This window comes from Siniperca chuatsi, linkage group LG20 (genome assembly GCF_020085105.1).
Source record: "Siniperca chuatsi isolate FFG_IHB_CAS linkage group LG20, ASM2008510v1, whole genome shotgun sequence".
NCBI classification, from domain to species: domain Eukaryota; kingdom Metazoa; phylum Chordata; class Actinopteri; order Centrarchiformes; family Sinipercidae; genus Siniperca; species Siniperca chuatsi.
The window spans coordinates 7,887,456-7,907,428 of record NC_058061.1 but is presented as its reverse complement, the minus strand read 5'-3'; the positions used below and the strand labels follow the sequence as shown (position 1 = coordinate 7,907,428).

General features: G+C 41.6%; 2 protein-coding genes across 28 annotated transcripts in view; one reads left to right on the top strand and one right to left on the bottom strand.

The window, feature by feature from the left end:
• Positions 1 to 55: 55 nt before the first annotated feature.
• Positions 56 to 11,439, bottom strand: LOC122867286 (zinc-binding protein A33-like). 7 transcript variants are annotated; one of them, XM_044177899.1, is made up of 10 exons: positions 11,214 to 11,439; positions 7,681 to 7,949; positions 6,919 to 7,005; positions 5,248 to 5,585; positions 4,575 to 4,921; positions 2,335 to 2,418; positions 2,015 to 2,236; positions 1,913 to 1,935; positions 1,567 to 1,685; positions 56 to 1,465 (listed from the first exon to the last, which is right to left on the bottom strand). In XM_044177899.1, exons 4-10 carry the CDS (start codon positions 5,513 to 5,515, stop codon positions 876 to 878), a joined length of 1,653 nt encoding a protein of 550 aa, XP_044033834.1. In that variant the 5' UTR covers positions 5,516 to 5,585; positions 6,919 to 7,005; positions 7,681 to 7,949; positions 11,214 to 11,439; the 3' UTR covers positions 56 to 875. The 7 variants fall into 7 exon arrangements, with proteins under 7 accessions (XP_044033834.1, XP_044033835.1, XP_044033836.1 ...); XM_044177900.1 differs by having other exon boundaries at positions 5,248 to 5,581; XM_044177901.1 differs by having other exon boundaries at positions 5,248 to 5,581; positions 7,758 to 7,949.
• Positions 10,335 to 19,973, top strand: part of LOC122867283 (calcium/calmodulin-dependent protein kinase type II subunit gamma-like) — a 36,982-nt gene continuing 27,343 nt past the window's right edge. For 13 of the 21 annotated variants that reach the window (XM_044177890.1, XM_044177882.1, XM_044177891.1 and 10 more), the window contains exons 1-3: positions 10,348 to 10,592; positions 12,632 to 12,726; positions 19,572 to 19,631. In XM_044177890.1, the coding sequence (XP_044033825.1) occupies positions 10,531 to 10,592; positions 12,632 to 12,726; positions 19,572 to 19,631 (217 nt within the window). In that variant the 5' untranslated portion in view covers positions 10,348 to 10,530. Of the gene's footprint in view, positions 10,593 to 12,631; positions 12,727 to 19,571; positions 19,632 to 19,973 lie in introns of all 21 variants that reach the window. The other 8 variants (XM_044177896.1, XM_044177884.1, XM_044177880.1 and 5 more) reach the window with 4 other exon arrangements.

Here is a 19,973-nt window from a genome sequence, read left to right as displayed (position 1 = left end):
AAACAGTTTCATTTACTACAAAATGAACTTCACTTTCAAAGAAACTGCTACAACATGTTTTGATCAGCTTTATTGGCAATTCATACATTGATCTTGTTAATAGAATGATTTGGCATCAAATAAAAAAATGTTTTTCAATATTTCTATCATGGTCATATTTCAAGCAAGATATCAGCATTTCACATTAGTATATCACAACAAAGATAATGGCTTGAGAATTTTATCTGCAAATCCAAAAAGATCTGAAAACACCCAAAACCTGACAGAAATTTTAAGATAACTGATATTATCATTTAAAATCTTAACTTCAGTTCATTAGGAAACAGGACAAAGTCTACAGCCATGCTAGCAGCCCTGTGAGGCTGTATTTAGGCACAGCAGTGCTTTGAGCTAAATGCTAATGCCAACATGGAAACATGTTCATAATGACAATTCTAACATGCTGATGTCTAGCCGGTATAATATTCATCATGTTCACCATCTTAGTTTAGCGTGGTAGCATTTGCTAACTAGCACTAAACACAAAGTAAAGCTAAGGCTGATGGGAATGTCATTAGTTTAACAGGTATTTGGTCATTTGACCTGATGATGGCGGATCACCAAATCAGGGGATCACCAAATATCATTTGGATTCATCCTCCAATGACCATAAATGTCTGTACAAAATTTCTTCTTATTCCATCTATTAGTTGTTTAGGTATTTCAGTCTGGACCAAAGTGATGGACTGACCAACCAACATTGCCATCCCTAAAAACAATAAATACCACATAACAGGGTGATAACTAAACTATTGTAACAATTTGATCAGTAACGCTTTAAGGTAATATATGTTACTAATATATGTTACTGAATCTGAAGCAGCTATTTTCTTCAACTATGTCATTGTGAGAGAAACCTTCGACTCACAGATCTGTATAAAGCCTCCACTGCTATCTTCATCATCACCTTCCTCCTCATCGTCATCATCATAATTATCATCATCATCAATTTCAACAAAAGCAAAATATGGGTACACCTTCTGAGTAAATGTCCCCTGATGATAGGTCAGTATGTGTGTGTTGTTATCAGCGTCATGAAATGACACTGTCCCGTTTTCGTAGTCTAGCTCTATTCTGATTCTGTTGGGTCTTTCCAGTAGAATTAAGTCACCCTTGACGTCTGTATACCCTCTCTTGCGTTTCATAATTGTAAAGAGTCCATTTTGTGGCGTCGACCACATCTCCTTCTTCCTGTCTATGGCCTCTTCAGCGACTCCCAGTATCCATCTGGTGTGATTTCCTACCACCACTTCCCAGCTGTGTTTTCCTGAGTCAAAGCCCTCGCAGCCCAGGACCTGTGGATAATTGGTGTTGCGTTCTGGGTTTCCAGGATGCTGCTGCCAGGTATCTGTGACTGTCACCTTGGTCAGATCATCAGACAAAGAGAGCCATGGAGATGCAGTGTTGGGGTCCAAAACTACAGGGGCTACATTGAAACAGAAGTACAAAACAAAAGCACTTCACTGGAGTTTCCTGACCAGAGGCAAAATATGAATGAATTCAGAGGTTACGTGCCCCAAAACTTACTGTGTTTTATGATGCTCAACATATTCTCCCAGATTCTGAACTGAAGGTTTTCCAAATGTGTGGACACATTTATCAGTGTTTGTGGAAGTCGCTGTGGATCTGGAAGTGCGTTCTGAGTTCTGGAGCAAATGCAAGAGATTAAGGGACAGCCTCAAGTCTGTCTTAAAGCAATACTCACATGCCAGATGTAGGTTACTTTGAAAGAGTTATTGGTCGCTATAATCATTCCTGTGTGGGCATGTGAGAATGGTTTTAAGACAGAAAAAAAATATACATTTATCCTTTTAATAACCTTATGGAAGGCAAAGGCTCAGAAACACAAGAAAAGAGGATGAATAATACGCACCTTTCCATTTCAGTCCTAAAGGTCTGCAAATAAAACAAGAAATGCATTAGCTGTCTTCAGATTACTTTGTGCGAATTAGACCTTTCCTGACTTAATAACTACCTGTATGAACGAGTTGTCAGCCCCTAAGTCTTCCATGTCTTTTATAGTGTCAGAGAGTGAGAATGTGTCTCTGCTCATCTCTGCGATCAACTGCATCATACGAATCTTCTGAGTCTCTTCTTCTCCTAAAGCTGCTGTTCTGGTTGCTGCCTCTCTCTGGAGGAAGAGATGAAGCTTCTCAAAATCGTCCTTAATCTTCTTCTCTGTGTCGCATCTCTGACTCTGTGGGTCAAGGTAAGAACTGGTCATCCTCTTCACTTCTTAATGTATTTACGATTTGACTGATCAAATTCAAAAAATACATACAACTGCAGACAAACCTTAATGTGCTCAACTGATGAATCACAAAATTGTTTGACCTTTTCAAAAGCTTCCCGCTTCTCTTTGATGTTCTTGGAAGAAGTCTGAAATAAAAATCTCACTTCAAAATGTTGAAGAAGAAAAACCTTAAGACGACCCAACATGTTAGACAAATTTTAATTGAGAACAGTTAAGACCTCCACAATCCCCACAGTTATTACAAAAAACCTGGATAAGATGTTAGATGGTTATACTGTGTACAGTATTCTTTTCTTGGTTTAAATCCAAGTGGCCCTTAGGTGTCTCATAACCCCCCTCTTTCTATACTTTCTGTACTAAATAGCGAAATATAAATATTTGTTCCCCATACTAGTTTTACATTTAGCATTAGTTTCAAGCACTTGTCATTCTGCCAACTGGATATGAAAAGCTGATAGCATACACAGTATAAATACAATACTGTGTGATAAAAGATAAAGATTTAAATGAATAGATTTAGTAACATTTTAATGTTAGCATGCGGATATTTAGCAGGCATAATGTTTATCACATTCACTGTCTTAGTGTAGCCTGTTAGCATGCTAAAATTGGCTAATAGCACAGCGGAGGCTGAATGTCATTAGTTTTGCAGGTCATTTGGTCATAAACCAAAATTGAAATTTTGACCCGATGATGGCACTAGATGAAAAGTCAGGTGGTCACGAAAGTTATTACAGTTCATCTTGTGGGGGGCATGAATGTCTGTACCAAATTTCATGGCAAACCATTAAATAGTTGTTGAGACATTTCACTCAAAACCACAAATGGTGGCCATGAGGTTGACACTAGAAGAAACGTCAGGGCATCACTAAACCCTGTTGTACCAAATGTATTGGTAATCCATCCAATAGTTGATGAGATATTTTAGTCTGGACCAAAGTGGTGGACAGACAGATCGACATTGCCATCCATAGAGCCTAGCATGGCATCTCATTGTCGTTGAGGCTTAAAAATTAAGAAAACATTCATAAATAATTATAACATGATGAGTTTAGTTAGCCATGACTGGCTGCAATTGCTGTTTAGAAAACTACATGATGAGGCCATCCATGAGGGACTGTTCCGTTCAGTGGCGATTCTAGAGTCTGTTGGGGCCCTCGGCAAAAATTCCCAGGGGGCCCCTCCAACCAGTGAAAAAATTTATGAAATCTAAAAAAAAAAGGTATTTCAAATGTTCACATTAGTAGAATTTTCAAAATATAAATATATAGAACATTAAAAACCCGAACAATAAAAACCTAAATAAATAACAAAATAACTTCTATGTTGTCACATTGTAAATAGCCCACATTATAATGCCAGTGCTCATCAACACAAAGCATTGATTTTGCAAATGCTGCCACTACAGTATGTCCTCACATCAAAAGTTTACAAGTTGTATGAACTTGACACTGCGCTTCCCTGAGAGGTGGGAAAAAAAGAACTTCGAGAGCTTAGAAAACGGGGAAGAGCGACAGCATCACAGGCATGACTGAGAGGATACTGTCCTCCTGTGCTGACACTTCATCTATTTATTTAACAGTGGACTGTCTAGGATATTTAGTTTATGGCTATAACAACTCTGCCTGTCACACTTCAACTGAAGTTATTCAAGTGTCTCCCCCCATTAGTTAAGGCTAGACTAAATAACAGCATTCAGTTATTTACTGTTTTAATCGTCATTATCTGCTCTACTTACCACTGTCTTGCTTTCTTTTTCCTTATCCTCTTTTTTTACTTCCAGACAGATAACTCCTCTTCATTTTCCTTCATCGACTTTCAATTCAAACTTCGAGGATGTTAAGCGAATTGTGAAAGTTCAACGGGAATGACATGGGGCCACTTTAGGGAGTTTTCCTACTGAGATGTCATTGCAAATCGGGGTTGCGGTCACCACATTTTGAGACATTGCTATGGAGTAAAGTTTGTCAGCCCTCTGGGGCCCACTAACGGGCTGGGGCCCAAAGCAGTTGCCTGACTTGCCTGTTCACAAGCTGCGTGCCTGGCTCTGTTTCAGCATTAAAAACCACACTGAAACAGTGTTCAAAGGTTTTCAAACAATCCCACAATGTTCTATTAATAAATGCAGAATTACAGTAACTTACTGCTAATTGGTACAATTCTAACCTGTGGCCCAGAATCCCCAAAACAGTGGCTTTAAGGACATCTTAAATTAGGTAACATTGGGAAATATTTGACATGTAGTTTAATACAGTAAATTTATTAGCTAAAGTGACCTCACCTGATATGACTCTGAGTCATTTGTTTGACCTGATGGATCAACCCGACTTCTCTCGTTGTAGTTTTCACTCAAACTCTTCAAAGCAAAATTAATCTGAGGTTCGGTGTCATGTATAACTCGCTGACAAAGTGGGCATTTCTGAGAGATTTTCCCCCTCCAGTGGTCTTGCACGCAGGTCCTACAGAAGCTGTGGCCACACTGCAGCGCCACAGGCTCAGTGAAAATGAGTGAGCAAATTGGACAAGAAAGATCCTGAGTGACAGTCGAATCTGCATCTCTCTGTGTCTCTCTCGCAGTGGAGGACAACGGCTCAAATAATTGCTGTTCCACGTTTGGGCCTATTTTGGCTGCAAATCAAATAAACAAGTTATTAAGAAATATTGCTGCAATAATTCAGTCACAAGTTCCTCAATAGGAATTCTAATATTTGTTATACTGTACTGAAATATTAGTTCTCTTTCTGCTTCCACATGAAGCCAAGAGGAACAGTTACAGTGTGACACTTAATTAGAAATAGCCAGTCACAACAACACAATAAAAATGACTATAAAAACGTTTGTGTTCCATACATATTTATTATCCATAAAAAAATATGTAAAATGTGGATGTATAAATCTGGCCCTGCTCATAGGTTACCAAACAAGCATAAAACTGCCAAGCGTAGACATTTTACCTTGAATTAACTTTGATGCAAGGTCATTATGTTTCATCCTGAAGAGAATGTCCACTGTGATCTCCAAAGCACCGTCTTCCCCGTAAACCTGCACCAGTTTATCCACAGTTTCCTCTCTGGTAGTGTTCTCCAGCTGGGACTTCGGGATGGGTCGGGATCCCTCTCTCACATTCAGGGACAAGTACCACTGAAAAGTCCTCAGCCCGACTTCATTCAGCTGATCCAGGAAATCTTTCAGTGTTTTTTCAATTTGCTCAGGAGTAGTCATTTTTAACTTAAAGCGAGTTCACAGGATGTCAAACTATCAATTGAGGAACTTTTCCAGAACTGTGAACTGAGTATGAATGACAAAAAACAAGAAGTTAGAATTAATTTATGGAGCAAAATGAATACATGTACGAGCATCAAAAGCCTCATTAAACACATATAGAGCTGATTTGAACACAGCTCTGTTCTAAAGAAAATATCGTTTTTTGGTATTATATTTATTTTTTAGTTACACGTCAGTTTCTTTCAAATGTAAGTTTTATTTACTGTGTTATAAAAAGTCATGGTTTGTTAAAATATTGAGTTTTAGGAGTCTTTACATACTTATCTGACTAGAGTCAGTTTTTTACACAGTTCTGTCAGTCGGTCTTCTCCACCTACCATTATATAAGACGGCTGTTATATAGAATTACTCCACATAACCAAACAGTGCAAATAATGTGTCATTAGTGTGGGGTCAGTCATTCAAAGCACCAGTGCAGTGAACAACTGCATTCTGCAAAGTTGCTGTTTTTACAGTTCCAGTGTCTACATGCTGCAGTTGTGCCTGTTGAACAGATGGTGGAAGCAAAATCCAAGTTGTGCTGTGCCGGTTTTACTGCCTCCATGTACAGTACATGCTTTGAGTGATGTGAGTTTTTAAGGCTGGTAATGATAACAATAATTGTGTGGAACAAGGTTTGTTTTTGGTAACCCTCCAAAGAAAAAAAATGAAAATAAACTTGGGTCTCTGCAGTGCCTCTGGTGAATAAGATTATACAGCAAATTCTGTATGTAACATTAAAGGATTCACTGTTTTTCTAATCTGCCTTATAACAACAGTCAGGTACTCATATAAGTGTTAAAACAGGTTTTGCATCATTCCTCCTGTTCATACTTCCTACATGCTATCAATGTAAGTAATGGGGGACAGCGACCAAACCTGTTTTAATGTTCATATGGGCACCTGACTATGGTTTTAAGACGGACTTGAAAAATTGTGAACCTATCCTTCAAAACTAGATATATGACTCTGATCAGGTGATTATGCCCTTGTGACTAAAATATTGACTCAATATGTAAAACTGATATGACGCAAATTAAATTAAAAAGTCATTTGAAATCCATGGTTAAGGTTAGAAAAAATCAGAATTTGCACATCATGTACAGAGTACTAATAGTTTATAATGTGAACACTTTTTAAAATGTATTTCAGTTTTATACAATGAAGCAATATGTGTAGGTGTCACTTTAAATTAACAAAGTGTTCCTTCCTGCAATCTAAAGCACATAAAGTTCAACCGATTGTGAAAACCATTGACATATCTGTACAAATTGTTTCCAAACATCAGTATGTATGTGTTTATATATATTTATATACATGTATAAATATGTTGTCTCCAGACTAAATAACTGGTCTCTTACCACAAGGAAGCAAACACCGAAACTTTGCTGCACTTCCAGTGTGTTCGCTTCTGTCAGTTAACTCTGGTTTATCAGAGTGAGCTGAACCTGAATACAAATCACAACAAATGAAATATGGGCAAAACAAAGCGAACAAAACGAAAAGTAAAACTGCAATGGAAAGCAACAGAGTGAGAGACATCATAACAGAATAGGCTATATACAGTAAAGCCTATCTATGTTTTTTAAAATAAATCAAAAGATTTCTAATTCTTCATTAGCATCATTTGCTGCTCACCTTTGTTCTTTGGGCTAAATCCAATATATTCACAAATATTCAGCTATTATGAGTTGTTCTTCTTTCCTTATTTCCTTGTGCAGATGCTGCTAATGATACTAACAATACACAACAAGTTGTTTAACTTTTCCTGGTGTCAGTTGTTGTTCACTGTGACCTCTAGTGGAGCACTGTATTACATTACCCTAAAAACACTAAATTTGGAAGATATCGACTTGATTTGTCTAACTCAGACTGCTGAAGCATCATATTAGCTTCAGATTTCGCCGGAATTCGTCCTATGTTAAGTTTTAAAGACTATTTTACATGCTTTTATCTCAGCACGCATGGATTACTGTAACAGCTCTTTCACATGCATAGAAGCACTTTGTAACTTTGTTTTGATAGGTATAGCTATATAAATAAAGTTATTATTATTATAGATAAACTTTTGAATACATTTTTGCACAAAACGAGGACTGTGGATTTTGTCCCCCATGACTTACATTGGAAGCACATTAGTCAAGTAGAGGAGCTGAGTACATGTCACCTCTGATTTTTGCTGTGATGTTCAAAAATGTACCATTATTTATTTATCCTGGCCGAGCTGACTGAGCACACTGGCATTTCATCACCAACACCCTGCTTTTCACCCGAACAGCTACACACCCACTGACCCCCGGGTGCTGTCCAACACGGCCATGACCGTCGAAGACTGACTTGCTGAGCAGTTTGGGGGTCAGTAGCTTTTCGCTCCGGGGCATCACGACAGTATCTGTTGAAGGACAAAAGAGCGTTACTCATTCACTTCCCCCAGTCAGATTATTTCTCCAAAGCAGCAGAGAACAAGAGTGTCATGACTCAGCTCTTGGCCCCATCCACTCTCTCACTTGTGATGATGTAACAGATGGCATATTCACCCTCATTAGTCACAACAAAGGAAAAGTCATGCCTAAATGTATCGCAGCTACTGAAGCTCTGTTTGCACAATTAGTCTATTCTGGATACAAACAGAGCTTCAGAGTTAGCCATGGGAGCCTGCTACAAACAGAAATGTGATATTTTGGCTCTGCAGAACATACCACAGGACTGTTATAGCTCCAAGAAGGCATGTAAGTCCTGTATGGGTGTATGGCTGCAAGCTTCAAATGGCGCTATACAAAAGGACAAGAGACATGAAGCTGGATAGATTTTCTCTACTGCTGATACTACTGGATAATACTAGATAAGTTTCCTGTCCTGCCTGCAACTAGATTCAGTAAGGGAAGTTTGTGAGGTGCACTTAAGGTAGTGAAACATGCACACCCAATGCAAGATGTCTCCATCCAATCACTACTCAATTTATAAATACGTCTGAAAAACCACAATGTGACCATAATTATCTAGTCATCAGCTTTCCCAATTAAGGTTTTTCTCTGAGCTTGTGTGGAGACACATTTCAAGGTGCGAGAACATCAACGTCCTCTTGCCATTTTCAAAAGTGCTGAGTGTGTTTTTCACAGCAGGGTGGCATGGAAACACCAAGTGATGTCAGCAAAGACAGCTGCCATCTTCATGTACCTTTTCCACTGCAAAATCAAGCGAGAAGTTGACATAAAGGGCTGGGCTTCTTTCTCATGTCACGGTAAAGTCAGAGTCAGCTGGTGGTCTTGACTCATACATGTATGAGCAAGAACTGGAGTGATAGAGTCTAAAACGTAACACACATTTAGTGCATAGTGCAGAATGGCCATAAGGTTGCTGAAGAGGAAGATGGCAATATGTCTAACTGTAATAATACTACAATAATACTACAATATGAAAAATCGCACACAGACTTTCTTTCTTTCCCTCACTGAGTGCTGATTTCAGCTGAAACCATCCTACTTTCTCTTCTCTCGGCCTCCCGTGCTCTCACTCCTCTTCCCTCCTCTGCTCCTCTGTCTCTCATCAAGCGGGCAAGGCGTAGTGTGTGGTTGGTGTGAGATAACAAAGGCTGAGGAGTTCACTATTATATAACTTCTGTGGAGGCTGAGGAGGTGGAGGAAGAGGAGGAGAGGCAGCAGGGTTAGCACGTAGGAAAAGGAGGGCAGGAGAGGGCTAGTAGCCTACGTTGCAGTGCTCATTTGTCTTCCACATAACACACACACACACACATGCTGGCCTTCTTTTCCTGCTCTCCATCACAGATTCAGCGGGCTGCACTTGCAGATATGGCCTCATAATATTAGAACTTTTCAATGTTTCAGCTTTGTGTTCCCACGCTGACAACCACACATAAAGATTTTCAAGTGAAATCACCATTTTGCTGTCTTTCTCTCTGACAGTGTCTATGTGAGCCAGAGTGCTGAGCAGGCAGCCACACACACATGCAATCACACACGCATAGGGCCTCTAACTCTCAAGCTCTATGGCTCCCTCCAGCCCCACCCGCCTGTCCTCTGATGGCCTCCCACTCATGCCACATTAAACATTTAGTAAGGCACTCTGGATCTGTGTGACACCATCTTTTAGCGCCACCAAGCTAACAGCCCTCACACTGTGGAAAAACATAGGTGCATGCTCGTTGGAGGAAACCCGATACAGCAGTCACACTAGTCACTCTACCCATCCCTATCTCTCTTATGCACATACACGCATGCACTCTCGAACGCAAAGGCAAAATCAGTGGTTCAGAGAGGCTTACTGTGTTGAGAGCAAGACCTGCATTAATCAATATTGATTCCTGGAGTGTGTGTCTGTATGTACATGCACTTATACAATGTGTATGTGTTTGTGTGTGTCACAGTTTGCCTCGATGCTGCAGTGAGGTGTGACCCAGGGTTGGGTGTATCCCAGCCAGTGCAGTAAAATGCTGCTGTGATGTTCCCTGCAATATTTTGAAGATATGAGAAGAGACAGGAGCTGGATGTCAAAGCTGTTTTTCAGCCAGACCAGTCAAATGCACCATCGCGGGATTGTGTACCTTTCAACAATATGTCACCTGATTATGATCTACTGTCCCCCAAAAGAATGTTAATTTAGTCTAAACAAGGTAAAGAATTCAGCACCATCTCCCCACATTTTCAGTGACTTCATTGAACTAGAGGCCTTGGTCTCACGCTGCACGAGCCTATTCTCGCGAGGGTTTCTCCCCTGTACTACACACACACACACACACACACACACCACCATCATCATCATCACTCCTCCTCCTCCTCCTCCTCTCCCCAGCCCCTCCCTTTCCGTCTCTGCTCGCCTCTATCCTCTTCAGCTTCGCCTGCCTGTCAGAAAGGTACTCTAGTATTGGAGGCTAGGCTACCCTCCTCCCGGACCCCGTACGAGAGCCAGCCACCGTCGTACCCCAAGGCTCGGGCTCCCCACTCACGGCTCCAACCATGGCAACCACCGTTACCACCAGGTTTACCGACGAGTACCAGCTGTACGAGGAGCTCGGGAAGTAAGCAGCAGTTGTAACGTTACAGTGTGCATCGTGTTTGTCTTGTCGTTTTTGTCCCCCACCCCCGCAACCTCGCCTCACAATTTCTGGTTAGCCAGCTAGCGGGCGATAGTTAGCCAACATAGCTTACAGACTAGTCACGTTGAGTGCTTTAATAATTTGTCAGTACTTGTTAACTGGAGTCTGTTATTGTCGTGGTGCAGTCAGGTTAAATAGCCGTTGCTATCGGCTAACTAGCTGCTCCCGCAGTAACGCAGAACAGCGCACTAATCTTCAGTTACTAGCCAACGAGCTACCATGCTGATATTGATAAAGTAGCCGAGTTGGCCCACTAGGGTTGCGTCTTTTAGTCGCTAATGGTGATGAATACACCGCACAGACGTTGCTGCATTAACAGCTGTTAGCCCTTCCGTGTTTGCTAGCCGGTATTTTCTGGTCTGCTGGACCCGTCAGCGGGGCCCCGAGAGACGCCGGAGACGTAGCCCTGTGACATTTCACCGGCCCGCGGGTCTGACAGCTCCGTACTGGCTCGCTAGATCAGTGGCTAACTAGGCCGACCACTTTTTTCCCCCCGAGCAGCTGCAGATAATTTGTGTAACCGTGTTGAGTAACGGTACGTACCCCTGGATCACTTAATGAGGAAGTTTTTCGGTCCAGGCTGCGCTGCGTTGTGTTTGCACTGTAATGCCCATACGCTCCGCACACCAACTGGCCCGATCATGATGTTATCAATAAATGCATTGTCGTTGTGGGTCTTAAACGGAGGTAATCGTCAAGCACTGGCAGTAATAGCGCAGTTTGGCGTTCATTGTGTAAGAGGCAGTGACGTGTTTTCTCGGTATTTTGATGACGGCAAGAAAATCGGACCACTACCTCCTCTCTTCATCATCATCATCAGCAGCAGCATCTGTTGTTCTTGGCCGGCCAGGCTCCCCCGTTGTACCCAAACCAAACCAGCGGCAGCAGGGCGACACTGGCGTTATAAAGATACACAGGCCTTAATTTCCAGCTGCCATTTCCACTCTCTGCCCAATAATTGACAGTATTCAATGAGACTGCACACATATACACACCTACACATCCTCCATAGTGGATTCTGGTGCTCTGCTGCTGCTGAATCTTATGTAGACTGATCACTTGTCTCCGCTTATGCTTTTGCACCTGTTTGTTAATGCATTTTGCTCTGTCATAGGTTATTAACGTCAAGGCACTGACTTGTACTTCTGTCACCTCTCATTTACTGGTAAATAATTGAAACTAAGAGCGGAGTGGAAGGAGCAGAGTGCAGCAGAAAGTAGCAGCCCTCCATGTATCATAAGTAAAAGGCAGCCTTCCTCTTTCAAGAAAACTGCGTAGGGCCAGATACTGCAGGTTGTACAGGGTGTGATATAGGCATTTTGAAAATCATGCATAACTTCTTCTGTGATGCTCAAAATTGAACGAATGCCATAGCTGCCAGCAGGTGAAAAATATGGAGCATTCATCTAGGTCAATAAAAAACTCCTCAGAGTGGGAGTTGTTTTATAGTGCATTATGCACTTCCTTCTCTGCTTATAACTGAACGTTGTTACCTTGTGAATTTATTAAATATTGCCCATTGTTGTGTAAGATGCAGCCCATTCTTTGTGCTGGGCTGGCTGTTGCAAATAGAATTTCCTTTGGGGCTGTAGGTTGCATTGTATTGTGTGCCTATCAAAGATTAGCAAAAGTACTGGGCCATTCATTTATAATCCGAGACCTCAGCTGATCTCAACACTCATGCTTGAGAAGCTTGTTGTATTGGTGCTGGAGGTTTGCATGATTGTTGCCCACCTTTTCAGGTTGTGCACACTGAGGCTGTGACAGTAATGACTGTAAACTGTGTGTGTGTGTGTGTGTGTGTGTGTGAGTGAGAGAGAGAGACCAAGGTTGTTAGTATACACAAAAAAACAAACCACTACCACACAAGTTGATGCAGTTTCAAATGTCACACTTTGTGTATATGTGAGAGAGAGCATATGAAATGGAACTGATTTTTGGTTGTTTGTCTTTCTTCTTAGGGGAGCTTTTTCAGTGGTGCGTAGGTGTGTAAAGAAGTCATCAGGACAGGAATATGCTGCAAAAATCATCAACACTAAGAAGCTGTCTGCAAGAGGTATGGTAACACCATACACACTCATATAGACTCTGATATGTACATGTTTGCTTTGTTTGTGGTGTATATTGGAATGTATGGTGTGTGTATATATAATTTTTATATTGTAATAGCAATACAGTAAAGTTTCTGGAAATTCTATTGAGAAACAGTTACAAATAACAAGTGGAAATGACTGTTTGTGGCTAATCCAGTGAACTAAATACTTGACAAATCATAGTACTTCATCATAGCAAAGCAAAAATCCTGTAAATTCAACATTGCCATAAAGTAGTTCAGCTCATTGATTTGTTATCTATGGCTTACCAGAGATATTGAAGGGATAACTGCTCCCGGTATTGTGTAGCCATACGCCTCTTGTCTCACTGTATAAATCATCATATCGCCCAGCCTTATTGGAAAGTATGCACATTAACAGGAGTCCCAAGTTTTCCAATAGCAGAGGAAATCTTTTATTCAGTCATTGTGTCTGTTGGGAGTTCTTATCAGCAACCTCTTGATGGTTTAATGACCCTCTTTATAAACACTGCATTGAATAACTCTCAATCGCTCCTCTGTGGTATCATTAGACGACCGCTGTACAATGAATTGATCCAGATTTCTAAGAAGCTCTTCATGGTTGGGACTGAAATAAAACAATAAGAACTGGCAGGACATGAAAGATTTTCTGTTGTTAATTGTTGCTTTGTGTATTCACATAGCTCCACAGTCCACTCCTGATTTTTAGTAGTTGCGTTACTTGTGCGTCTCTACATAGATCCACACCCATGTGCACATGCCTGGTGTGGCATGCCATGTTGTAATGATGACGTGAGCTCATGGCAGTGTGTCAGAAGCTCCCCTAGCTTCAGACTGAGATACTTAATTGCTTTCTCCTTTTTGTATCTGACAAATTAGGCCTGCACTCCTTCCTAACATTCACACACACCTTGCTTCCTTTGTTCTCCTTTCCTGCACTCTCTCTCATTACCTCTGTCTCTCTCTTTCTCTACTAGCCTCTCTCGCTCATTGCCTTTCTCTTGTCTTTCTGCAAAGGGGGATTGGTTTGTATTGAGGCTAATCCACTTATGTTAAATGTGTCTCATCAACCACTAAGACCCCACGGATTCCATAGGCGCCTCCCTGTTTGCCCTGTTGTTGTCTGTGTCTGATGGCATTTTTGTGTGTGTGTGAAAGAGAGAGCAGGGAGTAACACTAATAGGGCATGTCTGTATTGTGAGGCATCTGTGAGTGTGTTGTAATACCGTTATTGTTCTATCCCTGCCATCAGTGTCCACATAGGGCAGCTCCTGGTATTAATGTCCCACCAAGGAAAATTAAGGGCTCAGCAGAAAACTGTTGGCTCTTCACAGAGGTTAGCAGTACAATGTAGGCCTGTGTATGTGTTTGTCAGGGTAGAAGAAAGCTGGCCAGGAGAGGAGGAGGAGGAGGAGGAGGAGGAGGAGGAGGAGGAGGGGGAGGGGGAGGAGGAGGAGATTTTTAACAATAAAGACTCTTGCAGGGAGATCAGTGACACGCCACACCAGGGAAGCAAGCTGAAATGAGACAGAGAATGAGACACGATAGAGTGAGCAAAGGAGGGAACAAGAGGATTTTGTGCTAAGAGATGAATTGCGGTAGGCCGCCTGGCTGACGCAACATGCACCTACTTGCACACAAAACACAACGTCTGCACACACAGACAGCCAGTGCGTGAGTAGGCAGCTTGCCTGGTAGGATTTGGGTGGGTTTTTTTAGCCCGATGGAGCGAGTGTGACCTCACGCGTGGCCTGGTGGGTAAGTCTCTCAAAAGCTCTGGTAAACACTGCAGTAATCTGGGGGTGGGGGGTGGGGGGGCATGGAGGGAGGGAAAGGAAGGAAGGAAACGAAAGGAGGAAGGAAGTGAGGGAGGAATGGATGTCAGGGATGAATGTAGATAGTTGGCTGTGGGATAGTCCAGCCTACAGGCAGTTGGGGGTGGATGCGAGTGGGCAGCAGGGTACACAATACACATTAATTTCAGAGAATCAAGGGTCTTTAAAGCTATCTTGTCTGTAGTGGTTTCAGTTTATAAATGGGTTAGGGGCTTTTTTGGGGTGGCAAAGAACTTGAAGATGGGAATGAGTGTAATTAATTAAAATGACCCAAAGAACAAGATATAGCCCCGAAAATTTCACAAAAAACAACATAGTCCATTGAACTCAAATAAGATAATGAGATTGAAGGGGAAAAAGCTAAATTAGATATAAATTCAATTGGTGAAATTATCAAACGACCCAGAGAATAACACACTGAAATCACTCAATGAGGGCGGGAAATCTATTAGAAATACTATAAAACATATAAGTTTTACATGGCAGTGCACAAAGTGTTGCAATGGTGTGATACAAGTTTCATTGTGCAGAATGAATGCTCTGTTTTATTTTGTTGTTGAAGAGTGAAGAGACTGTGAAAAGTGGTTGGCTGCTGCATTGTCTGCTGCAACACAGTGTGTGTGTGTGTGTGTGTGTGAGAGATGGACTATCCACTTTAGTGCACTACTCTAATACCTTTACTCCTCAACGTTTTTTTTAGTGTCCTACAGTTAGTGTCCTGGGGCTGTATGATTGTCCCAGAGAAAATTATTTCAGATGTGTTACTTCACTACTATTATTTATTGCTGAACAATGCCCCAAATTTACATTTCAGTCCAGCTGGTTCTTTGCTCACATCCTATAGTCAAAGTCTCTTAATATTATTAATGGCAGACTGCTGGGATTCAGCAGTCCCCCCTGAGTGTAGCCTGGTTCCAGACCTCTGATTCACCACCCACATCTCCAATTTGTTCAGTGATTTGAATAGGTCTAGTGTTGTGCTCACTGATGGCTATTTTCCCCAGTTGGAGAAGCAGTTGACCAATCAGAGCTTGTAGGCGGGATTAAGAATGGGGACGTCATCTTTGTACATAGCTACCTAGCTACATCCATGGTGACAGAAACATGACTACATAAATGGTGATAAGTGGGGATGAGATTGACACAGCTGTACAGGCTGTTGTAAGTTGAACGACTCTTAAAGAGGAACGCCACACTAAATGCTTTTTTTGCACTGTATACATAATCATATAGGTTCTTGTTAACATGTAATGTTAATACAGGTGTTTTTTTGTTTTGTTTTTCAAACAAAACACTGCTTTTTTTTGCTCATAATTAGCTTGCAGGCGTCTGCTTGGATTTCAAAGTATGTTTCAGCCGAATTCTCTCCCCCCTTCCTAACCGTGATTAAATAGGCAAGACTCTGAGGCCTGTTTCGTGTGTCCGCTGCCACGCCAAGTATAAATAGCAGAACACTGGCTGAACGTAGCCCCAGTTTGTGCCTCTCACACATACTGTAGCTGCTGGTAGCGTTAGTAAGCCTTTTAAATACCGGTGGAGAAACAACGTTGTACATTAACCAGAGTTATTCCTCTGCAGTAGACAGTAAACACAACACATGGGCCCACCGATAACTGTGCTGTATTCAGAGCTTAACAAGATATTTAGGGCTGGCGAACAGTAACATTAACCACGACAAACATCAGGGCTCCAGCTACATTCTGGCACTCCCCCACAGAAACGCACACTAGAGAGCCTCTCATAGTAGAGATGCTAGCCCAGCTACAACACAAATACCCACACAGTAGCTCTCTCAAATGCCCATAAATGTGCTTCTGTCAAAGCTCCACCAGACGCGGACCCTCTGCCTCACTCACTACTTAGCCACTAGGCCTCACCGCCTATGGTCGTTGCTCCCTCACTCCTCTGTTGGATTTTTTAAAATATGCTGTGAGGCAGAGTTCTAGCAGAATTTGATGAATCTTAATCAGCATGGGGTAGGGACTTTTTCAGTATATTTCTTTAATCATCTTGAAAAACGTTTAATTAACTGCTCCTAGCTACCGCAGCTTCTGTGTCAGTTGAAAATGGCTAACAGAAATTGACTAACATTAACGCGATGTCAGACTGAATAATTAAGGGAAACAAAATTCAGTCTGATTATCAAGTAGTGTGCTTCCTGCCATTGATCAATAAGTAACTTTAGAGGACAGCTGATGGAGTGTTTTTGGTCTGTAGTGGTTACCATGGTGACCATAATGGCAGTTGTTTGTGCATTTACATCACACAGCGAAAATGATGGTTCTGATTCCACTTTTTTCCAGTTGAAGAGGCTGATAAATACCAATATAACTTAGACAAGTTGTTTTCTATGTTAACATATCTTAATGCCAGATAGGTGGGTGGGACTATTCCACTATGGTGCTGCGTGTTGGGGATAAAATGTTACAAAGCCATCTTCGTTAAATATCTGAAAACACCTTTACTCACCCCCAAAATACTGTCACATTATCAATATTGAATTACTTTGTCATAAATAAAGTGGTGTTTGATTTTGTCAGTTGTAATAGTTTGGATGTAACTTGCCTGAAACAGACTGAACTGGATCAATTAGATTGTCAGCTTTGTATGTGTGTTAGAGAGATGGGTGTGGGGGTGTCGGGTCTTCTCCATCCTCCTCAACTGATGTAAGATGGCTGTGGGCCCGCCCCATGGCAAAGCAGATGGCCAATTAGAGAGCAGCAGGAAGTGCCAGTAATTACCCTCCAGCCCTCTCTTTCCTGTCTTCTTCTACCACACACTCTTGCACCAACAAATAAGGAGATTGAATGAATTAGTGAGTGCTGCAGTGACACTGCACCAGGGTAGACGGCTATACACAAACACACACATGCAGGGGAGCTGTGATCCTCTAGCAAATGGACGTTCATGTAATCCTCCCTCCTTCTCTCTGTCTGTCTCTCCCTCCTGCATCACTGGTGTAATTAGAAGGAGGCTCAGGTCTCTCCCTTGCTTTCTCTCAGATGAGGGAAATCTATACCTGCAGGGAGACGACGGGGAGGTTAGTGGAAGGTAGATGTGGAGAGTGTAGCATCGTGTTAGAAAACAGAAGATGGAGAGAGAGAACAGAACACCTTGACTGCAGCTTTAAAACTAGTCCAAGTTAGTAACAAGTTAGAGAAAGTCGGGGGAAGAACGGGTAGACATGACAGTTAGAGACGGTGTAGAAGGATGCAGAGAGGGTTGCAGAACGCTGCTTTTTATAATTATGTGCTCTTATATTATGCCTGTACACACTGTATTGCATTTATAGAAGAACAGTTGAGTAAGGTGATAGTTGATTGCTCAGTAACAGCATGTGAATTTTATCTGAGGCTGTTGCTGCTCTGGGGAAATGAATGCAAATCATGATGAGTCTGCCTCTGTATGGTGTAATCGCTATAGAGCTGTGTGGTTGAGTTGGCTTCACCACAGTGATAACACACACATCCACACACTGAGTCGTACTGGATCTTCACTACAGTTACCCCAACTGACCTCTAACCTTTGCTACATGGAGAAGTTCAACAGTGTCATGTGATTCACACACTGACATTTCATACACACACATACTGCTACAGGATTTAGTAAAATCCTCAAACAAGAATGTTTGTATGGACATGACATACGTGTGTGGTTTTTTTTTCTTCATGTTTTTATATCCCAGTGGGGACTTTAACCTAAATGCACACTAACCCATGGGGACTTGTGTCACTGTGAGGACAAAAATTGAGGTCCCCATGGGTAGAGACTGCTTTTTGAGGGTTAAGACTTAGTTTTAGGGTACAGGTTACAATTAGGTTAGGGTAAGGGTTAATGTTAGGCACTTAGTTCTGATGGTTAAGGTTAGGGTAAGGGGCTAGGGAAAGCATTATGTCAATGACTATCCCCCACAGGGATAGTGAAACAAACTTGTGTGTGTACTTGCTAAATAGTGAGGACTGGAACACGTTTTTACCTACAGAGTGAGGACATTTTGGCTGGTCCTCACAACTTCAAAGGACTGTTTTAAGGGTTATGGTAGAATTAGGTCATGGTTACAGTGAAGGTAAGGGTTAGGCATTTAGTTGTGATGGGTAAGGTTAGGGTAGGGGGCAAGGGAATGCATTATGTCAATGATGGTCCTCACAAAGATAGAAGAAGGGTGTGTGTGTGTGTGTGTGTGTGTGTGTGTGTGTGTGTTCTTGCTAGCATCCCGTCCCAGCCAGAAGTGCAAACACCCCAATGTTCTATAACTGGTCTTCACAGTAACACACACACACACACGCTTGCATGTTCAATCTTGTACACCCATTGCTACACACAGCCTTATTCATTTCCACAAACAGTTTAATAACCTTACATAAAACCATACATGTGATCAGTGGAGCTCTGCTTAAATGCACCTTGTGACTGTCACCTTTCAGAAGCAAATGCAGCCACTTGACTTGAACACTACTGTGAGTGAATTGGCATGTCTGATAGCCTCTATAGATGCCAAATTGGTGCGTATGTGGCGTCTGGTGGGATAGTGGTTAAGACCCATACCATATAACCACAATGTCCCTGATTCAATTCAGGCAGGGACGTTTGTTACATGTCATACCCCTCTCTCTCTCTCTCCCACCTTTCCTGTCTGCATCTGTACTGTCACCGTCAAATAAATGCAACATGGCCAAAATATAAAAAATAGATAAAAATATAAATATACTGCAGGAATATGGAATTATTGTTAGTGTTTCAGTTATTTTGTCTGCCCACTACAGCACTTATAGACTGCTGAATGTGTTGTGTTCGTAGCCATTTACAACATTTATTTTGTCAAGCACCAAAAATGAAAAGCATAAATGCTAACTTCACCTGAAGTAACTTGTCTTAATATATATTATTGCGCTGTTTAAATCCACTACTGGACACAATTGTTTGACCCGGTAATGATGTACAAAAACTTTCCTGCTCTGTGACTTGTCTAAACTGTGACTTTTCTCTCCTCAGACCATCAGAAGCTTGAGAGAGAGGCTCGTATCTGCCGTCTCTTGAAGCACCCCAACATCGGTGAGTTTCTGTGCACGTGACAAATGTGTAACGTGTGGTTCTGTATTGTTGCTCATGCTTACAGCATAAGATTCTTCACTGAATTGCTCTAATACTGGTGCTGGCATACAATTTTAGGCTAATGCTATGCTGATATTGGGTATCTGTAAGAGAGAGTTTCCCAAATATTGTTAATCAAAATGTGTTGAGCCTGAAAGTTCTTCCTTGACCTTGGAAACAGTAGTTTGATAAAATAATCTTAACTCAAAAGGGAAAAGGCTAGTTAAGTGGACCTTGAATTAAAATTGTTGTATACTTGCACATTCTGATTGTTTACATAAACCAGGATGAACCTTTGTCCTG

Bases quoted from the DNA above. Each gene is read 5' to 3' on its own strand.
- LOC122867286 (XM_044177899.1), bottom strand. From the start codon at position 5,515: ATGACTACTCCTGAGCAAATTGAAAAAACACTGAAAGATTTCCTGGAT. The intron at 1,936-2,014 runs GTAGTTATTAAG...TTTTATTTGCAG, and splicing joins CTGACAACTCGTTCATACAG to ACCTTTAGGACTGAAATGGA. The intron at 1,686-1,912 runs GTGCGTATTATT...CATTTGCTCCAG, and splicing joins TTTAGGACTGAAATGGAAAG to AACTCAGAACGCACTTCCAG.